The sequence below is a fragment of the Diachasmimorpha longicaudata genome, chromosome 5 (assembly GCF_034640455.1).
Source record: "Diachasmimorpha longicaudata isolate KC_UGA_2023 chromosome 5, iyDiaLong2, whole genome shotgun sequence".
Classification (NCBI taxonomy): Eukaryota; Metazoa; Arthropoda; class Insecta; order Hymenoptera; family Braconidae; genus Diachasmimorpha; species Diachasmimorpha longicaudata.
Window position 1 is genome coordinate 8942540 of NC_087229.1, and position 19622 is coordinate 8962161.

Sequence of the window (19622 nt, forward strand, 5' to 3'; positions counted from 1 at the left end):
GTTCATGAAAAAAACAATGAATGAAGATAGACTTGTGACTAAAGCCAGAAGATCTAGAAGTCCAAGTAAGTTCTGAGATACTAAAAAATTTTATGAAGCCCCGAGGAAAAGTTGCATTGGATCGGTACATTCTTTCCCTCGAATCCACCCATCACAATTTCCCCAGAAATGTTCTCCCCGAGAATTTCCTATTCTTATAGCACAAGTTTAAAATGGGTCACGCATGTGCACTCTACCTCCTGACAGTTGACTTTAAATTTCACTTATCCCCACCAAGAACTTTGAAAACGGGGAAGAAAATTGGAGCCATTAATACAGAGTATGAACACAGGAGTCTCATCAAACTTCAGAGTATCGAATGTATCTTTCATGCATACCTGATGGTGTCGATCATCTGGAGGCCCATGTTGACACAGTTGTAAGCATGATTAGGTCGTGACACAGGAAGACCAGATACGCAGTAGTAACAGTCGCCCAGGATTTTTATCCTCATGCACTGATTATCCTAGAAAACAGTAAAAGACACGACTGATTAGTATTCTTATTAATTAATAAAATGATTGAAATTTTTACAAAAGAATAAGTTTCCTCTAGCGTATTTTTCCCACGACAAAATAAAAATGAAAAGCGAACCAAACAAAACGCCGGAGGCATTCAAGCGTTAAATTAAAGCAAGAATAGTATCGCTCTGAGGAATGAAGCTACTGGATAATTCAATAGATCCTCGAAACAATGGACTTGACGTAAAAATATCCCATCAGCGAGTCATGAAACCCCTGTTCAAACGCTTTGAAATCTTCATCAAGTATTATTTCACCACTCTGCGCTTATCACGCGAAAAACGGAATTGATAAGCCCACGTGTTTGCTTTTTAATTATCCCATCTGTCTTATCTTCAGTCAAGAGGATCCATTGAAGCAGTTAATGAAGTAAGACCAGGGTGAAAGGCAAGATGTAACCATCGCCGTCAATTTCTTGTTTACCACAAGGTGCTCTCCCTCTTAGACACGCTTTCATCTTAGTGCTCGGGCTAATTAATACGAGTCCTGGAGGGTGGTGAGTGAGTCAATGGAGAAATGAAAGCTGGTGGTAGTGGATAGGATGCGCAATCAATGGAGGGTGAGGAAATTAAAAGTCCTGAAACTGATCGTTTTAATTTTTTCTCACGATTAGATATTTTTTTTAAGCATGCAAGATTGTTCTAGTATGAAAAATCCTGTAGTTTAAAAAAGCTTGATTTTTTCGCTAATTCCAGGAGGAAATTATAGATAGACTGAACATTCTTTATTAAATAATTCAGAGATCAATGCAATAAGCTAGTCCTTGTCAAAACATTTAGATATTGCACAACGACTCCGGTATTTCACGTATTTTGGAAAGCTGAGTGATGGCCCACAATTATTGCCATTTCCAACCAATGGAATTTAGTCTGTTTAAACCGAAGCTATTCCTCTTGGAATAGTTCCACGTCTGGTGGTATTGATTATCGAAGCACTTTGATGTGCATTTCGATTGAGTATTTTCGAGAATTAAATATGCTAATGCCAATGGGATAAAGTACACAAACGGGCTGGATTAATCCCAGGTGTTGCATTTTGTCCATTAACGGTTGCACAATTTCATATTTATTTATGGTTATTACTGGAGCAAATAATGAGGGATACGGGGGTGATATATCATGAATTTCTGCTGGATTAGTGGGGTTGCTCGGGGCTCTGGACGCTTATGGTATGAATGGTATGTTTTCAGAAGGTATTGGAATCATTCTTGAAATATTGGGGAGTTGAAAAGTTTATGAGAACGAGCGCCATTGGATTTTGCGGTTCTTTGCCATTTCACGGGGCATATACACAAACAAACAAATTCAATAAACGTGACCGAAACAAAACGCAAAAATTGCTTTTCGCAGTATGAGGACAATTTATTTCCATTTAAATTAGAAAAACAACAAAACAATTGGTAATGTGTCATTCAGAACATCATAACATCACGTTGGTCAATAGCAGAATTCTAAATTGGAGCATTCAATGGTCATTACTAATTCAAAATCTATCTTTATAAAAAAATGATGATTATGTCGATATTTGCAAAAGCGTCGAGATTGTCTTTGGGAATTACTTGTGAAGTGGAGAAATGAAATGAGTCAATTCACATTCATGATGAGTTTTAGAGTATTTTTATGAGAATGGGGAGAAATGAGGCTCGTAGAGATTTTCATCAAAATCTCAGCTTGGAAATGAGTAAACTTATCTCATTTGAAATCGACACTTCAATCATTTAGTTCACTTCCTTCAGTTTTTTAATGGGAGTAATTTCTATCGGAAAAATCTGAGATTTTATCGATGAATATAGTTTGTACCTGACTAGAACTATAACTACAGCTCCTCCATAAAAGTGTCTCCTATTCTGTTGACAGAGTTCTTCAACGACAATGCTTCACGAATTTTTCTTCGGGTGTTCACCCTCAGATAAATCAACGTATTGAGCTTTTATTCCTCAAGATGTTGAAATAGAAATACAATATTCCATTATTTATTTCCTCGGGGTTCTATGATACCCGATCATGAGACTTTTGGTAACAAATCCCTCCAAAGCTCCTCATGCACGTAATACCCAGGGGGTGAGTTACAGGGCGATTCGTTCTCCCTCATCGATATTTTCCTTTGTAAGAGTATGGATTCGACTTAAGGAGGGATACCACGTATTGGGGGCTCGTGGTACATCGGTGATTATCCACAAATCAGGGGTGGGACCAAATGGTCTCGGACATTGCATAGTTCATCAATTATTTTCTATCTGCGGACTTTGTGGCTTCAGCTCTACAACAGGAACTCTGAACGTCGATAGATCTTGGGAGGAATCGACAAGTAAGAGAACTAGCTGACTAGGAAAACCAATAGTCCGAATTAGATGAGTTAGTCAATCCTATAATAGATGAGGGAAAGTGACACCTGGACTGTTCATCCCCACGGTTTGTCATCCTGTTACGGTTTCCCTCTTCAATCTAGACCTTTTCAGCCGAAACTAATCGCTTCCTCATCATAAAATGTTGCGAATAAGAATAAATTACTGTCAGCATAACATGATATATTTTTTATCTCGAATTATTCATTGCATTCATTTCATTTGAATTGAATTTTTCGAAAGGATAGAAAATACTCAAAATAACTGAATCATAATGTGACCTCAACGACTTTCTACGCGTTAAGAGGCGCCAGTAGAAACGTTAAAGGGTAGCAATACGATCCGGCGCCCTTCATTTTTTGTATAAAATCGATTTGAAGGACAATAATTAATCGTCCACATCGATCAGATTTCTCTCCCCTGTAGAGACATGAAAACCTGGAGAATAAATTCTTTGAATGAAGATAAGAAAGTCCACACAGCAAAGGGGCTGGGAACTTTCCAACTCTACGAAGCTGTGGATTTACATGGGTGATATTGTAGATTGAAAGTTAGATGGTATGCCCTGACAGTAATGACATCAGTATTCCAACAGAGACATCAGTATTCTCTATCAAGGACATTCTATTTGCCATGTTAAATGGGCGCGAGGTAGTGCCGATGCTTCAATATGGTCGACATAAAACATCCGGAGTGCAATAAAAAAAGGATATTAAACCCACAGGAAAGATATAATTGAGTCAATCCAATTTATTTCACGCGAGATATTGTAATAAAATTCTTGTATGGAAATTTCCGTCGCACGTTTGCCTCAAACAAAGTTCACTGGAGGAATTATATTTTTTCCTCAGAGCTGAGGCAGTTCTTTACTTTTACACATCATTAGGACTGATTATCGAATCAATCTAATTTGTTCCTCAGTAGCAACGACTGACAACCCCTTCGCGATATTTTTACACATCGAGACCATTGTGGTGTTATCAAAATTATTCTGAAGGTAATACTCCAGAAAAATCATTGATTATTTGAAATTGCATTGCGAATAGTCGACGGTTGAATTCTGTTGAGTGTCAGACGATTGAAAATCGATATTTCATTTGAAACATACTGGCTTCAGCACTTTAGGGGAGGAAAATCGCGTATCCTTTGTATCTTCACTCGATAATTCCATTTTGTCCTCATCTCGAGTGACTCAGTGTGAAACAGCTAAGAGAAACTCGCTTTATGAACATTCACGCACAATGGAAATCATTGAATGATAGAAATTAAGTTGCGGTACGTATACAGCAACAATAGAATCAAAATGATAGTCGCGTCGGGGAATTATGGAGCCAATTTTAGTCTATGAAAATGCAATTTTTCGAGCCGAGAATAATTTTCAATAATTTTTTACGCATATTAATTCCCTAAAAAAATATGTTTCTTACCTGTGCTATTTGATCGAACCTCCCAAAGAGTTGATTCAGAGTTTTAACAAGATCCGAGGCCGACAGCTGCTCCGAGAGCGGTGTAAAGTTCACGATGTCTGCATAGAGAATACTGCAAGCACAAGCAAACATTTTCTTTGATATCCATGATCTTTTGTGCCAAGGCTTTCAGACTCATTCATTCGTCTGCCTCGAAAGTTTTAATTTCCCTAGCAACCCCCGCACTTCCATCAACATCTGACGCAATTCCTCGCACACTGATTTCGAATTACACACCCCCGTTGGCGCACTATCAGGCGTGGAAATTAATCGGCGGAATAGTTAGCAATACCTGTAATCCCCTCACCTGACGTTATTGTGTCGTTGAACGTACATCTCGTGGAAGCGGGTCTGCTTGTGCTTGCTCACCTCCTGACAGGCATCAGCCATTTTCAGCATGATACTGCGCTTCACCTGCTCATCATTTCCATGCAAATTCAGTTAATTAAGTGGTTGAGATTACGCGCAATCGTGAGTTAATTGAGGCACAGGGGGAAGCTAAAAAACATTATCTCTTTTTTGGGAAACGGTTAAAGATGATGGAGAAAAGTTCTTGATGGGTCGGGGCTGAGGTTCAGATGCCTTCGAATAAGATCGTAAAAGTTACCCCTTGGGGATGGTGGAAAATGCAGGGCGGGATTTATTTGGTTCGTGAATATGGAGCAGTCTTGGGGTACAGTTTTCATGTATGGAAAAATTTAATGGCGATAACTCAATATGCAACAAAAATTATTGTTCACTGAAAAATATTTGATGGAAAAAAACAAATTTTCTTGACGAAAACCACAAAACTTGTGCTTTTGACGAGAAGCAACAAAAAAGTGATGAATTCATGTGTGAGACCATCAATGTTTTTGGAAAAATCCGCAATTCTTAGAAACAAAGAAAATTACTAGTGAATTCTATATCCGGAAAAGTTCGACCTAGAGAAAGATTCCATAAAAAAAAATATTAATATTAATAAACAACGTGATATTTAGTCTTCCATCGAAAAAAAACCATTCGTTGTGATTACTATCGTTCTTCTAAATAGTTTCCGACAGCCACTCCTTGACGAATCTATTTTCAACCCGGATGAAAGGCATAGCTTTACTCACAGTTGTCAAGCTCAATCATTTCTTTTTCACATCTCGCTTCTGGTGTATGTGGAGATTACATTGTGTAGGAGGACGAGATGAGGGAAACTGATACGGGATTTCATCGTGACTAAGTGCCCGACAATCTCGGCGGTCGGGAGTAGTAATTAGAGATCTGGAAGGTAGTTTTTCACTTCTGCGGGGGATTGAGTTTCTTTTGTAGCTCAGTGTTTTTTTGTACTGGCGAGGGAGAAATGTGATGATAAAGAGCGCGGTCTTCGCGCTTTGTGGTATGAATGGATGAATGAGGGGAGATAGAAGAGAAATTCTTGGGGATGAAATGGATCCCTAAATGATTATATTTCTATAGCCCATTGTCACCGATCTTTTACCACAGAAAAAACAATAGATTTTTATTTTTCCGTGTCACTCATTCTCGGAAGGAATTCTTCCTCATGACCTTTGCAAGATTTTCCCTCAATTGTATCCGATTCCTATTCTGAAAAAATCTAATTTATCCCCCTTCTTGTCTCAAAATATATTCATGAAAGAACTATAGAACTCTGAAATCACATTACATCTCTGAGAATTCATCTTGGAGTTGTAATAAGTATTCAGGGGAATTATGAAAAATCCGTCGACAAGGGCAGACAAGTGAAATCATTCATGAGAATTACGCGAATGAATTTGTCTCAGAAAATTGATATGCCATGAATGAATCGCAATGTCACTGAAGAAAATTATAGAAATGACAATAACAGTCAAATAAATAATTTATCCAACAGAGTTTATGAGATTGCTTTCATAAATCACCTCTGCTGCTATGTAGGCTGGGATGACGCTGAGCAACAGTTGTTCCTGCTGCTCTCTCTCGCACTCTAGTTTCACCCGTGATTTAATAACAGTTTTTGTGCCTGAAAATGTCTGTCGGTGTGCTCTGGTTGTTAAATTTCTGTAGTGAATTCCGGCGACGATGGCGGACAGCATAAGCACCGTGTCGCTCGTCACCTGCGTCAGTGAACATAAAACTTTATTCTGTTTTTCACAACTCGTTGAATGGTGGGTTTTTTTTATTTTTTACATCTCCATTTTTTTAGGGAAATGGAAAAGCGGGATATTTTTTGCATAAATCCATGAATACTGCCAATTAAATTAATGCAGTTGAATGGTCCTATGACACTGTTTCCAATTTAATCCTAATAACAAACGCCTTCAATCTAATTCAGAGGAATCTATTTAAAAAGTTGTGGACTACCCGAACAATTAAAACCACCAAACTATTAATGAATGAGTCTATAAAATGAATAAAGATCAAGTAGAAAATAATTAACAATAATTACCTTCTGTCGTATATCATTTATCGTTTCATATTTTTTAGTGAATTATTTAGTTCCGATCAGGGAGAGGTCGTCGACGTTGCAAATTTAATGGTCCCTTTTCGATTTTGAAATTATTTACAGGCATTCGGTGGAATGAGGGATGTGGGTTACCTGATGGAAGCTCGCATCTTCGTTCATTATGTACATAACAATTCCCCGTGCGACGTGGACAGCAGCAATAACGAGGCCAACCACCGATGGTCGATGCTTCCTAATTCGAGGTAGTGTCGCGATTGTTGCCAGTATGCAGGCAAATATGGGTAATGGTTCGGCCAGCGCCAAAACCGCGGCTCCCAGGATTAGTGATGAAGTCAGACCAACGGATATTCTTGCTTGGTTGGAGGTCAGGGTCGATGGGAATTGGGCGATTGTGAGGAGGGTCATGGATGATACCACCATGACCGCCAGGATTGATGCCTCCAGAATGACATCTGTCAGATCCTATTGAATCAAGAAACAGAAAATTTTACGTTATGACTGAAGATTAAATTACAGAACATTGGATAAAAACCTATAGAATGTACTTTTGATTAATGGGCACATCTTCTGGGCCCTTCCACCCTTAGCTTCTGGACGGAAACGAATGACTCTAGAGAACTCAAATCACGCTGATTCGATATTCTCTAGATGACGTTCATACGATCTTTTTCCACATGGCACACGATACAAAGATCATGTCTGTGATTATTGTTCCTTCATGTGCATTGTTAATACCCCTTTGATCTCTCCGTACAAAAGAGGAGTTATTTCCTGCCCCGTACCAGTCGATCTGACCTCCCCTGACGCGTTATATTGTACTCTTGATATGGAGTGAGTTTTAGTGACCGCGAACAGAACACCACCAGCAACGTTATACCCTCCCTGTCGACACATGAGCGACAGCATGAGCGATACGGCTAGCTGGATGCATTCAAAAGCCGGAGAGCGTAAATCGGGATCAGATGGGGATGAAGGACAAAGCTGAACCAGAACTTTCCCGGAGCATAATAAAAACTCCCTTTTTTATCGGTTTATACGGGGTATCATGTGGCACTCAAGTGGTACATTCGGTTTTACTTTTTTTTTTCTTCTAGCTGCTTTTAAGATGTTTCGCCTGAATTTGTCCGGGGGGAGGGTGGAAGGGTAGCAAAATGAATTCTTTCCCGAAAAATTCCCCCATTAATCTTCCCCATCCCCATGAATAGACTTACATTAAAGTGAAGTACACAGAGTGCAATAAGAGCAGTAAGTGATGCAGCTCCGGCGACAGTGAGAGCACCAGTGTATAGTGATGCCGTTACTTTTCCCTCGTACCTGTCCCGCAGTTTCTGCAGCTCCTTGACGCTGCCATCATCGGCGGCGTTGTCACCGGGGCTCTCTGTTGGAAAGTAAAATGAAAAAAAAAATATAACGGGGAAAGACACGATTCCATGGAAGCTTAACACTCAACTCCAGGAATAACTTTTAACGTATTATGAAAGTGTACGTTGAAAGCATCGTAAGTCTCTGAATTTCCGTTCAACGGTTTCACAAGTGAAGGCTTTTCACAACAATTTTATTTCCATTTTTTTTCCAATAACTCGAGTTTTTTTTATCCCCCTGATTTTTTCAAGTGTTGATGCTAGTTGGGGATGTTGGAAGTGGTATAGATTAGTTCATCTCATGGGCTAGAGAGGCCCCAATTACATTGAAATTAAACATAGAGAAGTATCTGGAAACGTGCGAGGACGATGAAATCATTAATTTTGATATTGAACAATTCAACAGAGTCAGTCTCTCCTAATTTAATAATAAAGACGAGAGGTAACTTTTAATATGCAACGAATTCCTCAATTTCCTCTCACAATCTCTCCTCCTGTCAATTCCGTTAGTTATCATTCCCAGAGCACTTTGATAGTATGCGAGAATCCGCAGGTGCCATCGGGTCGTAAAAACTTTCATTTCGAATAAAGGTTTTTTCATTATTTTTTAATGTGCAATTCTCAGTGTCGTTGCTGGCTTCTCATGTAAAAAAAATGTAATGGGACATTCTAGGGAATTCGCTGAGAAATTCCCCGGGTTTTCTATTGAACTTTCTGACAGTTTAATATCAGCCTGTCTGTTCGCTTTTTTGAATACAAATGCTCGGTAAAGAATATTTTTAGTAGAAATATAGAAATGGAACTGAATGCTATTACGCGCAGTGGAAAAACTCGATAAATAGTCAGACATGCAGACCTCACAGGCGAGTAACAGTTTATTTCGGGGCATCAATCGCAGATTAATTGCGATTAATCGAATTTTTATGGTCTTCTGGCGCCTCGAGTTAATGAAAGGTGCATTCGGTGAACTTTGCCATCCCAGGATTCCAGTATATTCACTAGGAACTCACGGAGGGACCAGCGTATAAATGGATAATGCAAAGTTAACGATGAGTTTCGAGGGAGATCACAAAGTTGATGTTTTGATGTAACGGACATACGAGTTTGAGAAACATTTTACTATTTACTTGGGTCGAAGTTTGAGTGAAGTATAAACTCGAGCTTTTGTGCGAGAAGCTCATCAAAATGCAAAGCAACATCTATCGACTTTTTCATAGTTTCATTTGGTAAAGGATTTTACGAGAAACAGAAGGAGCTGGAAGATCCCAACGACATTCTGATGAATAATTACCATATAATTATCTCTAATTGATTATATATTTTTTCATTCTCTCATTATTTATATCATTAGTCTCACACCAAGTGGAAATAACCATCAAAATCATTCCCAGAAATATTCGCAATTAACATGAGACATGTTCCATTCGCGAACCTGTGCTGCAGCAATTGCATGAGCATTAGATTCATTATCTAAAATTTTGGCAATCGTCCAGAAGCAACAGCTGTCCCCTGTTATTCATGAATCTCCTACCTCTAACGCACGAAAGGGATCTTTATCCAATGAATCCCCTCCGTTTTTTTTTTGTAAAGTGACAAACTTTCCAGAAAAATTGGGACTTTACAAGGTTGATATGCTGTACGTGATGCGGTGGCTTGAGCACTCTGAATGCATCTAATTAAATTCAAGGGCACAAAGGGTGGCAAGAGGAGAGAGCGATCGACTCGATTATTTCAGCGTCACGGTGAATTAGGTGAAATCAAGCGGATATTGTCGATCTCATAAGCCAAATTGGATACCTTCGATACTTGCGGATGAAACTCATCAAAGTGAATGTACACGAGTGCTCGGCTATTTGCCGCTGGGGGACAGAATTTTCCATGATAATAGATTTACGTGACAATTCGACGCGCCCAATAATTGGAGGGTTTGCACGATATAATACGGCTATCGACGCACAAGTGGAATATTTGGATATAGTCGAGCTGCGACAATAGAGTGGGGTTGAGGGGGTGAATTCAGACGGATGAAAGGTGAAAAGACGAGTGGAATGTGAAAGAAGAAGTGGGTGGAGGTGGCGGGGATTCTGTCACGCAGGGATTTTATAAATAAGTATGCCACGCCGAGAATAAAATCGTCGCCAGAGACCACCTCGAGAATGGGGGAAATGATAATATTGGATATTTGAAGTGTTCGAATTTCGGAAGAAAAATCAGGGTTAATGATTATTTGTTTGGGAAATGATATTTCAGGAGTTTATTATGAGATTTTATTTTTTACTGCACGTTACGGTTTTTGAATTTGAAAATAAAATTGGAGACTTGAAATTTCATGGATTTACTCTGCTAAAGTTATTGGTTTTGCGCTAAAACGGGCCATGAATGTTAGTTCAATCTTGAATTTAATACAAAATAAACCGCCCTAAACCCTTCGAGGGTAAACTTATCAGAAGGAAATCAATACTGAAGACTGCTGTGACAAGAACAATTTCTGATTTATTTGCCAATGATCATTATCGGTAATCGTCAGTTATTGTTTATTATTCAAAGGCCTCGTATCATCCGATAACTTTTTTATTAGACTGGTGATCCAATTTCACGGCACTTCCGCCGAAAAATTATATTATTACTCTTTATGACCGGTTGAAAAATAAATGGACCTCCTGGGTATCGCCACGTGGTACCTCAAGGTCTCGTTCGATAATTTTCGCTGAGTTTATTTGGAAATTCTATGGCTCACGTAGGTGTGGAGGATGTGGAGAACGGTAATATCCACGATTATGGAACAGAAACGGGGGATTTTAACTTCCGGGGAAGGGGGTTTACGGAAACGAGAAGCTATCACAGACGATGTGGGGAAAACGTGATTCAAAGGTGAGGGAAAATTCTGTGAGAGACTGGTGTTCTAATGTTTTCATTCCCTAGCTGATGAGAAAAAGTTTGGTATCAGATTTTTTTTAGCTTCACTTTATTACATAATTAGATAAAATCGTTAAGACGGGGAAAAAACTTCAATATTAGCCGTACAGTCTATGGTGTGCTGGTAGATATTTACTTACTAAACAAATTTCACAGAGAAAGTACCCCTCCCTTTCTCCAGAAAATTGTATCATAATTTATCTGGTCATTTTACCAATTTTTTAATCCTAATTATTCTTAGGAAATAATTTTTTTTGATTAAAGGGCTTTAAACTACTGTAATTATACTTTCATTTACGTTAAATAAATTGTTTTCTCGCTGCAAATGAAAATTGCACGTTTCAAATGAGGATGTTTTTGATCGAATAGAGGATTTAATGGTTTCATCCACCCAAAAATGTTCTTTCAAGACACAAAAAACTCCGAAATTTCTTTGTAACAATGTACGACTCCCCCTGATAAAACTAACACTCAAGATACGTTTCTCTCTTCCTCTCGAACAGTTGCATTACCGATAATTGATCCGGTCTATTCTGCGATCATTCCAGATGTTACAACCAAAGGTCACAGCTCAATTGTTCCTAACTGACGTTCAAGTTCGTTTACCACACGAGAGCTCTTGACAATTCGTATAATTCTGTTTATAGTTCGCATTCAAATATGAAATTGCCACGAACATGGAAATAGAAACAGTTGTGGGTAGATGCATTCTCAGAAAATGGCCATGATTATTATTAATGGTATTTATGAATCTTGAGGTGAAGGGATTGTTCGGGAATGTTGCGGTAATAAATTTACGTACGATGTTTTGTTTATGATTGTCAATCATGCCATGTCTGTTCAGGCTAAAAGTGTGAATGGAAATTTTGTTGAGATAAAATGGTGTGATATCGTTTCAGCGCTTAATAATTATTATTTTTATCATTTTATAATTTTGTTATGCTAAACAAACAGTTACCTTGACTACTATTTCAAGCTTTAGTAATAGCGGAAGAATAAATATATATTGACGTCTTTCTTAAATTGGATAGAATTTCTCAGAAAGTTTTTATCAAAGTAAATCCCTCGATGTAAACAATAAATTCTCAATCCGTCTGAGTCAATACAGATGCTGCTGATTACTGTACAATTTTTTCTTTGTATTTTCCTTGGAGGAATCCGTACAGATATTACCACTACAATAGAACTTTTATTATTGGAAAATTGTCCATAGAAATTCCTCGACGTGAGTTTTTTCAGTTTATTTTTCTTATATTTTCGCTAAAATAATCCCCGTAAGAGCATTTCAGTTGAAGAATTCTGTTGGAGTTGGATAAAGTGTTTTCGGGAAGAGGTGTATTAGAGTAAATCCCTCGATCTAAACAATGATTGCCCATTCCGAAATAGTCAGTACGAGAGCTCATGATTGACCCTCAGCTACTCCATCAGTACAACCTCCCCAAAGCGATAAAAAATGCTGGGCAAGATGGTTACCGCCCTGGGGTTGTGCAATTTCCCTGACAATCACCCTACTGTCACCAAGGGGGAAATTCGACTTGTCATCCCCTGTGACAGGCCTACGTTTTTCATGAGAGGTTGATGTCACGCCTGGATGTGTCTTTGAATGTGGGACACGCGTGGACTTGATGAACAGCACGTCACGAAGGATAAGAGCATAAAACAGGAGCACGTGCTCATGCCATATTTCGATCATTGAATTATGAAGGGGTTGCGGTACTCTAGGATTAGTAGCCATTCCTATTTTTTTATCTTTCCCTCAAAAATATTCGTATACTAATAAGACATATTCTAGAGAGTTTTTTGCTTGATTTTTTTTTATGTCAAGCAAAGGAAACCCTTTTCCATTCCCCCTAATTCGCGATCTGCTTGGGAAGACAGCATTAATTATGAAAGCCTTCATTGAAAATTTCTTTGTCTTTCTGTGAATTGTTTTCGGACAAAATATTTCCAGGGTATATTCATTAGCTGATAAATGTTCAAAGAAATTCATCGCTCTTAAGAGATTAATTGAATCTCTCTCATATTCTCAAGGGGCAACGAAACCCTGTATGAATTTTTAGAATTGTGTGTTCTACTATCATTAATCATTTTTTATGAAATCACACCGAGAAAAAACTTCAAGAAAAAGTTCTGCGACACTGGGTAAAATGAGTTCATGTTGATTGATTCGGAGAAATTCTCATTTTGCGCACCACAATTTTCTCAGGGGTGAGTCGAGACGAATCGAGTTATCTCTCCGTCGAATTTTGGAGCAATATGTCCCCATCCAAGACAGTGACATTTTTATGATTACATTCGTTGTAGCCCTCGATTGCCTCCACCCAACAATTTACAATAAAAATTTCGCTATTTTCTTTTGATCCCGAGATATTTATTGAACACAAGTGACCGTTAAAATTCCCATCTTGCTCCTAAATTTTACAAGTTCCTACAAACACAGATATTTCGTCTCCCCTTAAACAAATCCTCAAAACCCTCTGGAATGCCCGTCGCTAAATATTCCACTCACTCCAAAAATCCTAGCAATATTTCCCTTCCTCTGGAATAAATTTCATCCCTCCCTTCAAGGCTGGCCCCTTGGGAGGGGTGAAATGACGCTGTTCCTCGCTGTCTACCCATGTCATGCAAACCATCAAACGCGGAATGCATCCCTTCCGCACGATGCTGGAAAGGGCTATCGGTTTTTCCCAGAGAAAATCCCATGGACGAGCTCAGAAAATTTTAATTCATTCTCTACCCTACCCATATAAACACCACAATACCAACCTTAATGACAAATCCCTGCGCTTAACGCAACTTTCCAACATAAATTACTTCTCTAGAATGAATCTCTTACCTTCTTCATCCATGTGAACGTGAACTTCCCAAACTTCCTGAATACCTTTGAATTTCCTCTCGTCTGTTCTTCAGTGTCACCAACTACCTCTGAACTCACTCACACAAGACACCACTAAACATCTTCATTTAATCACTTCAATTCCACTTTTAATTACACAAGCTGAATTCGTCTCTTCATCGAAAGTACTTTACCACGCGACGAACAGTTGACCGAGTTTTCTCGAGGCTCGAAATAAGTGAAGCTTCATAGAGTACATCAGCAATCACAATCGTAATATGCCATCTCATATTTTCTCATTTTCACTGACAATCAGCCCCCTTGAACTAATTAAAAGGCTCGCGAAATATTTTTCATCTTGCAATGATATCGTGAGGCGCAAAAATAATACTGATTTTATTAAATCATCCCCGAAGGCTGTTGATTCCCTTCTTGGAGCTCATGCCGCTCAAAAATATCAAAATCTCAACATTAAAATTTTCTTCTGTACGCGCGCGTGCTCTCGGCCGCACGGCGCCTGCAACTGGTGGCTGATACTGCGTGGAGTAGAGCTTGTTCCGTTCAAGCTCAGCCATACTGCATTCACTGTAACTCATGGCAAAAATAAAAGAGGCTGAGCGCAGAAGGGCAGGAAGACGGGGAGGGGGCCTGGCATAGAGAGGAAGGGGGTGGACAGATAAAGGCAAAAAAAAATTGACGGGAAAATGTGGCCCCGAGGGTGTTAATGAAAATGAGCATGCACAGCATTATTTCCACTCAATTTATGCCGCACGTATGGTCAATGTTTTCAACCCCCTTTTTTTAGTCATCTTTGTTTCATTTATCGACTTTTGCAACGCTCTATGACACGGACTATGTGTCGGGTGTCGTGGGTATTATTGCACTACAGCTGGAGTAATTAATTAATTCATTAGTTGATTAATTGGGCGGGGAGAGCAGATGGTAGGATCTAAGGTTGCAATTATTGGACAGGTGTGGACTGTCTTTCGGTGAATTAAAATTTTGAGACATCCAACTGAGGACGGAATTTTTTTTAAAGTTCGTCGTTCGTTCTATCAAGAAATTCGTCATAAACTTTAAATTATATAATTGTGTTTGACTATATTTTATATAACAAGTTGACTCAACACACAATAAATAAATATACCAATGAACTCCATAGATTAGGAACCATGTTTTTTTTGTAATCCACTTGTCATTTATTCTCGTATGAAAAAAAATATAAGATAAAATATGTTGTCTGACCTGTCGCAGTTCAGGACGTGAAAAATAAGTAATTGAAGGCTATCGTTGATTGAGTGAATTATGGGTATTTACAGTATTCGATGAAAGTGTGTATGTGTGTGTGTATTTTGATTATTCCATTCAAAGGAACTCCATCTCACGCTCGATCCCGACGAACTTCAGCTGCTCCGTCGGTCCATATCTGCAATGGTAATTAGAATAGTTTTTTTACATGAAGTGTTTGAATACGGAAATTGAAGTCAGCTTCACGAGCACCACATTTTTGTAGGAAACGTCTAGCTCTTCTGCAAACTTCTCTAGCTCTCAAATTTTTTCTTTTCTTTCTTTTTTAAATTCTTGGACTTGAAATATGTGAAGACATATTACATTATAAATTGTAATTCTGTTATTTGAGTGGATTTTTTCATAAAAAAATGTCATCTGTGCAAAGCGAAAATTACAGAATTTAATCATTCCTACCTTTTCCTCTATTGTTAAACTTCGCACAATTTTCTTTAAGATTACTATTGAGTAGTGAAGGCCCGGATCATTAGTTTTCATCTCAAACGTTTACAGAATTTCCCCAGTAAAAAATATCTCTTGTTATTCCACTACTGTGAACTCGCTACTAAAGTAAATTAATTAACCCCCTCCCCACGACGAAAATTCCAATGAATAATCCTCTTCATAACTCAGCAGTTGATTTAATCCCCACGAAATGGAAATTCCTCAATAATGGCATTCAAATATCGTTTAAAACGTCAATGGACTCCGGAAATGGCCAATTAGCATGAAAAAAAAAAAACTCACCTGTAATCGAAAAACAATTCCTCGCCTGGTTGAATCGCCCGTTTGGCAAAAATGCCGATCCTGTGATCTCCATTAACCATCATTACCTTGGCATAACAGTTCGGATTGATGGAGTGATTGGCGAATCGTATTTTATTCCCCTTCCTCGTGGCATCAACGACAAAGTCATTGTTAAGATTGAACAGAAAACTGCACATGTATTTGTCGTAAACTTTTCCCCTTCTATCAGCCTCATCTTGACTGATAATTTCGCCACAATACTCAGATATGAATTCATTCTTGGCAGCTGATTCCTTCAGAAAAATGCCCCATCCAGCGACGTCTGAGGGTGCCATGAGCAGATGCTTATGCAGTCCCCTCTGGACACTGACATTTTTGCATGAAATTTTTGTTATGTGAAACTGATCGGCACCACAAGTTTGACACAAGTCTGGATCACATTCTCTGACTGCCAAATAGCAGGGACATTGTTTTGTATTACATTGCGCTTTACATCGACATCCAGGAAATCTATTCTGGCATTCAGTACTGCATTGACAGAACTTTTCACAGAAGTTCTGGGCCTGAATGCAGGGACAAGAATTGTCACATGCTCGTCCTGGATGGTCGCAGGGGGCAAAATTGTGAACGTGATTAGCACCTGAGTCCTTCTTGAGTTGAATTTTTCTACAGTGCATGGACCTGTAATAATATTACATGCACGAAACATTCATTTTAGAATTTTCTAGAGCAAATACTAGCCTAGAAAAAAATCACAATTTTCCTCGGATAAAATTACATACCAGAGACGATGCTTCTTCTTCTTCTTCCTGGGTGGTGTGAAGTCCTTCATACTCTCGATGGCTGGAATGTCGTGCTCTTCTTTCTGAGCGAATTCGTATACTTCCTGGCAGGTTTTAGTCAACATTATTTGTGCTAGGGCGCAGGGGTTCCCTGGGAATGCTTTGTGGAGGATTCGGAAGAGACTCTGTTCAGAGCCTGTCCAGGAGTACTCACTCTCGGTTTTCACGCGTTTGTCAAGACCCAAGAGAGTGAAGGGACTCTGGTGATCAGGCTGGGCTTGCTCTTCCTCCATTTCCTCCGGTTTCGAGTCCTGATTCACGTTTTGTTTGAAATCTGAAAATGAAAATGAAAAATTCTTGTTTATTCAGACCTTTTTCCCCTTCGAGATGAAATATTGTTAATCGTTTCTCATTCTCACCTTGACAACTACCACCCTGGCTGTACTTGTTGCTGTCATTACTGTCTTCACTGCTAGCCTCATTACCAGAATCAACACTAGCTTGTTTACGAACTTTACGAGGACGTTTGTCATCCCCCTCGTCGTCTTTGTTATCGGCAGCCTGAGCGGCCAACTTCTCTTTCATCCCTTCCTGCAAATTGAGGGAGTAATTCACTTCCTATGGTGCACCAATCTAATTTTATTTAAGTCATGAAAATTATAGAAAGGAAAAAATTATCACTCACCAGATGCATGTAACATTCAGTACCACAGGGATCGGAAAAGGGCTTGAGATCAGGCCCCTTCCGCTTCTGCAAATTTGGTCCAGGATGGCAAACTTGAAGCCCTGTAGAAAATTAAATATGTTACACAGCTATATAAATCATTACACAATAAATGAACGATTCATGAACAGTCGATGAGACGATGAGTGATTTGTGATTGTGGAGATGATTCCTTGATGGCTCTGCGCTATGGAAAAAATAATTTGACATTTTTTAAGGCAGTCTTTTACCTTGCGGTGAGGTTCCCCTGGCTGCTTCATAAATCAAGAATCAGAATATTGACACTGTTAATATGGGAATACAGAGGGAATAGACACTAAAATTTAAAGTTTGGAGATTCTTTGGTTCATATGTAATGGAAAGAATTGAAATTCGTCAAGTAATTGATGGAATAATCCTTGAAATATATAAAAAGTCCAACTGGTTTCGAAAGATATTCATTTTTATAGAATCGCTATTAATGAACAGCATCAAGATATTCACATTAAAAATTCAAGCTTTTCCGCTGTAGGGACTCAGAGATGGAGAAAACAATATATCAATTCACTTATTAAAAAACCGTGAGAAAAATCCGAAAGCTACAAATTTCAATGTTTTAAATTTAACACTTTTTAATTCATCGATTGCAAAGACAGGGACATCCAAAAATATTTAATTTATGCAATCCAAAAAAAGAAGGAACTTACGATGTAGAAAACAGTCGTATTTGAAGCACCTCCTGCAGAACAAAGTGTGGAAAGAGTGCATAGTCTGTTCCCTGGGTACATTTTTAGCATTCACTCCGTCGATATTTGGAGTGCACTCGGGAGGCAATACATTCGGGTCAGATCTCTCTGTCAGCTCGATGTACTTTTCGCGAAGCTCCTCTGGCCGTCCTTTATCCGAGAACTGACTGGAGATAGCCTGAACAATAAATCCAACAAATCGTTATACACTTAATTCACTTCGTCAGTAGTAAACGTCTCGGGCGATATCTTTGGTACTCACATTGAAGACCTGCATGGAAGGGAAACGTACAACATCTTTCTCATCCTTCACTTCCTCTGGCTTCTCTGGCCTTCCGTCAATTTCTTTTTTCTCCTTGTCGTCCCTCGTTCTCCTCGGTACTTCCTTCTCCTTGTCGTCTTTCTCATACTTCACTAGCTCATTCACGAGATCAACGAACAATTGGTCGTCCATGAAGCCAGATTCTCTGTCTCCATGTACCTAAAATAAAATATTTAATTTATTTTTTATGTACACCTACAAGACATAAGATAAACGCCGAACTCATGGAAAAATTCATAACAATGTTAGCACAAGAAATATTTCATGCAAAAAAATTTAGGAAGATCTGAAATGACGGAAGTCACCTTTCCATCGTAATTCTTGATGAGCTCCTCAATAAACGTCCCGTCCTGATCCAATATTTCATCTCCCATGTATGGTATATTATGCAGGACAGTCTCATCCTCAACCATGAAATTTTGCTGTATCGGTGCCCACGTGTACATAGTGGGAATCGGAGTGACAGCATTGATGATCTTCACGGGGAAGTTCTGGGTATCTCCATCGGAGCTCGTGACTTCTCCCTTCTTCATGCATGAGACGTGAGCTGGAACATCTTGCATTGCCAGCCACATAGCTTTGCCATCGGCCCATCGTTTTTGTTCGGTAACCAGGAGTTCTGTTTCCATAATGAATAATTCTTTTAATTATGCGAAGGAGGATTATTCAAAACATTTTACAAATAAAAGCAAAAACAAAATATTTCTGCTTCTTCAGGGATAAATATGCCCTTTAAATGTCTTTGGCATTTTCGAAATAATAATTTGAACAATTCCAATCATTTATTTATAAATGGTCCCTCTGCAGTAAACTGAGAAAAGTACTTGTTTATGTGAAATAAAAACAATGAAATGATTCAACTGACCCGTCATAACCTTCCGGTTTTGATTCCACGCGATTTTGACCTCATCTGCACGCTTATCTCTCTTTTTCTCTCTTAACTTGACATATTCCAACTTCACCCGTTTTTTCCACTCTGCTGGAACTTTAGTCTTCGACATTATCACACCCTGGATCACCGGAATCAGTTCTAATAACAAGGAAACTAACAACTTTTAACGAATAGCGTCGGACAAACCATAATAACTGATGGAAAGACCGCCGCCATTTTAGCAATT

At 38.8% G+C, this 19622-nt stretch overlaps 2 protein-coding genes across 7 annotated transcripts in view; both read right to left on the bottom strand.

The window, feature by feature from the left end:
- The window catches only part of LOC135163090 (adenylate cyclase type 2), a 20665-nt gene extending 5720 nt beyond the window's left edge, over window positions 1-14945 (bottom strand). For both annotated transcript variants that reach the window (XM_064122261.1, XM_064122260.1), the window contains exons 1-7: window positions 13918-14945; window positions 8016-8182; window positions 6937-7266; window positions 6260-6454; window positions 4678-4784; window positions 4332-4443; window positions 378-505 (exon numbers count right to left, since the gene is read on the bottom strand). In XM_064122261.1, coding sequence (XP_063978331.1) covers window positions 378-505; window positions 4332-4443; window positions 4678-4784; window positions 6260-6454; window positions 6937-7266; window positions 8016-8182; window positions 13918-13930 — 1052 coding nt within the window. In that variant the 5' untranslated portion in view covers window positions 13931-14945. The remainder of the gene's footprint in view (window positions 1-377; window positions 506-4331; window positions 4444-4677; window positions 4785-6259; window positions 6455-6936; window positions 7267-8015; window positions 8183-13917) is intronic.
- Window positions 14946-15092: 147 nt separating this feature from the next.
- On the bottom strand, window positions 15093-19604 carry LOC135163093 (histone-lysine N-methyltransferase E(z)). Of its 5 annotated transcripts, none has more exons than XM_064122269.1 (10): window positions 19370-19604; window positions 18810-19123; window positions 18445-18663; window positions 18144-18360; window positions 17688-17708; window positions 17419-17519; window positions 17153-17351; window positions 16734-17067; window positions 15952-16632; window positions 15093-15343 (listed from the first exon to the last, which is right to left on the bottom strand). In XM_064122269.1, the coding sequence occupies exons 1-10, from the start codon at window positions 19503-19505 to the stop codon at window positions 15283-15285; spliced, it is 2283 nt and encodes a 760-aa protein (XP_063978339.1). In that variant the 5' UTR covers window positions 19506-19604; the 3' UTR covers window positions 15093-15282. The 5 variants fall into 5 exon arrangements, with proteins under 5 accessions (XP_063978339.1, XP_063978341.1, XP_063978338.1 ...); XM_064122271.1 differs by having other exon boundaries at window positions 17153-17324; window positions 17688-17711; XM_064122268.1 differs by having other exon boundaries at window positions 17688-17711.
- Window positions 19605-19622: the final 18 nt, after the last annotated feature.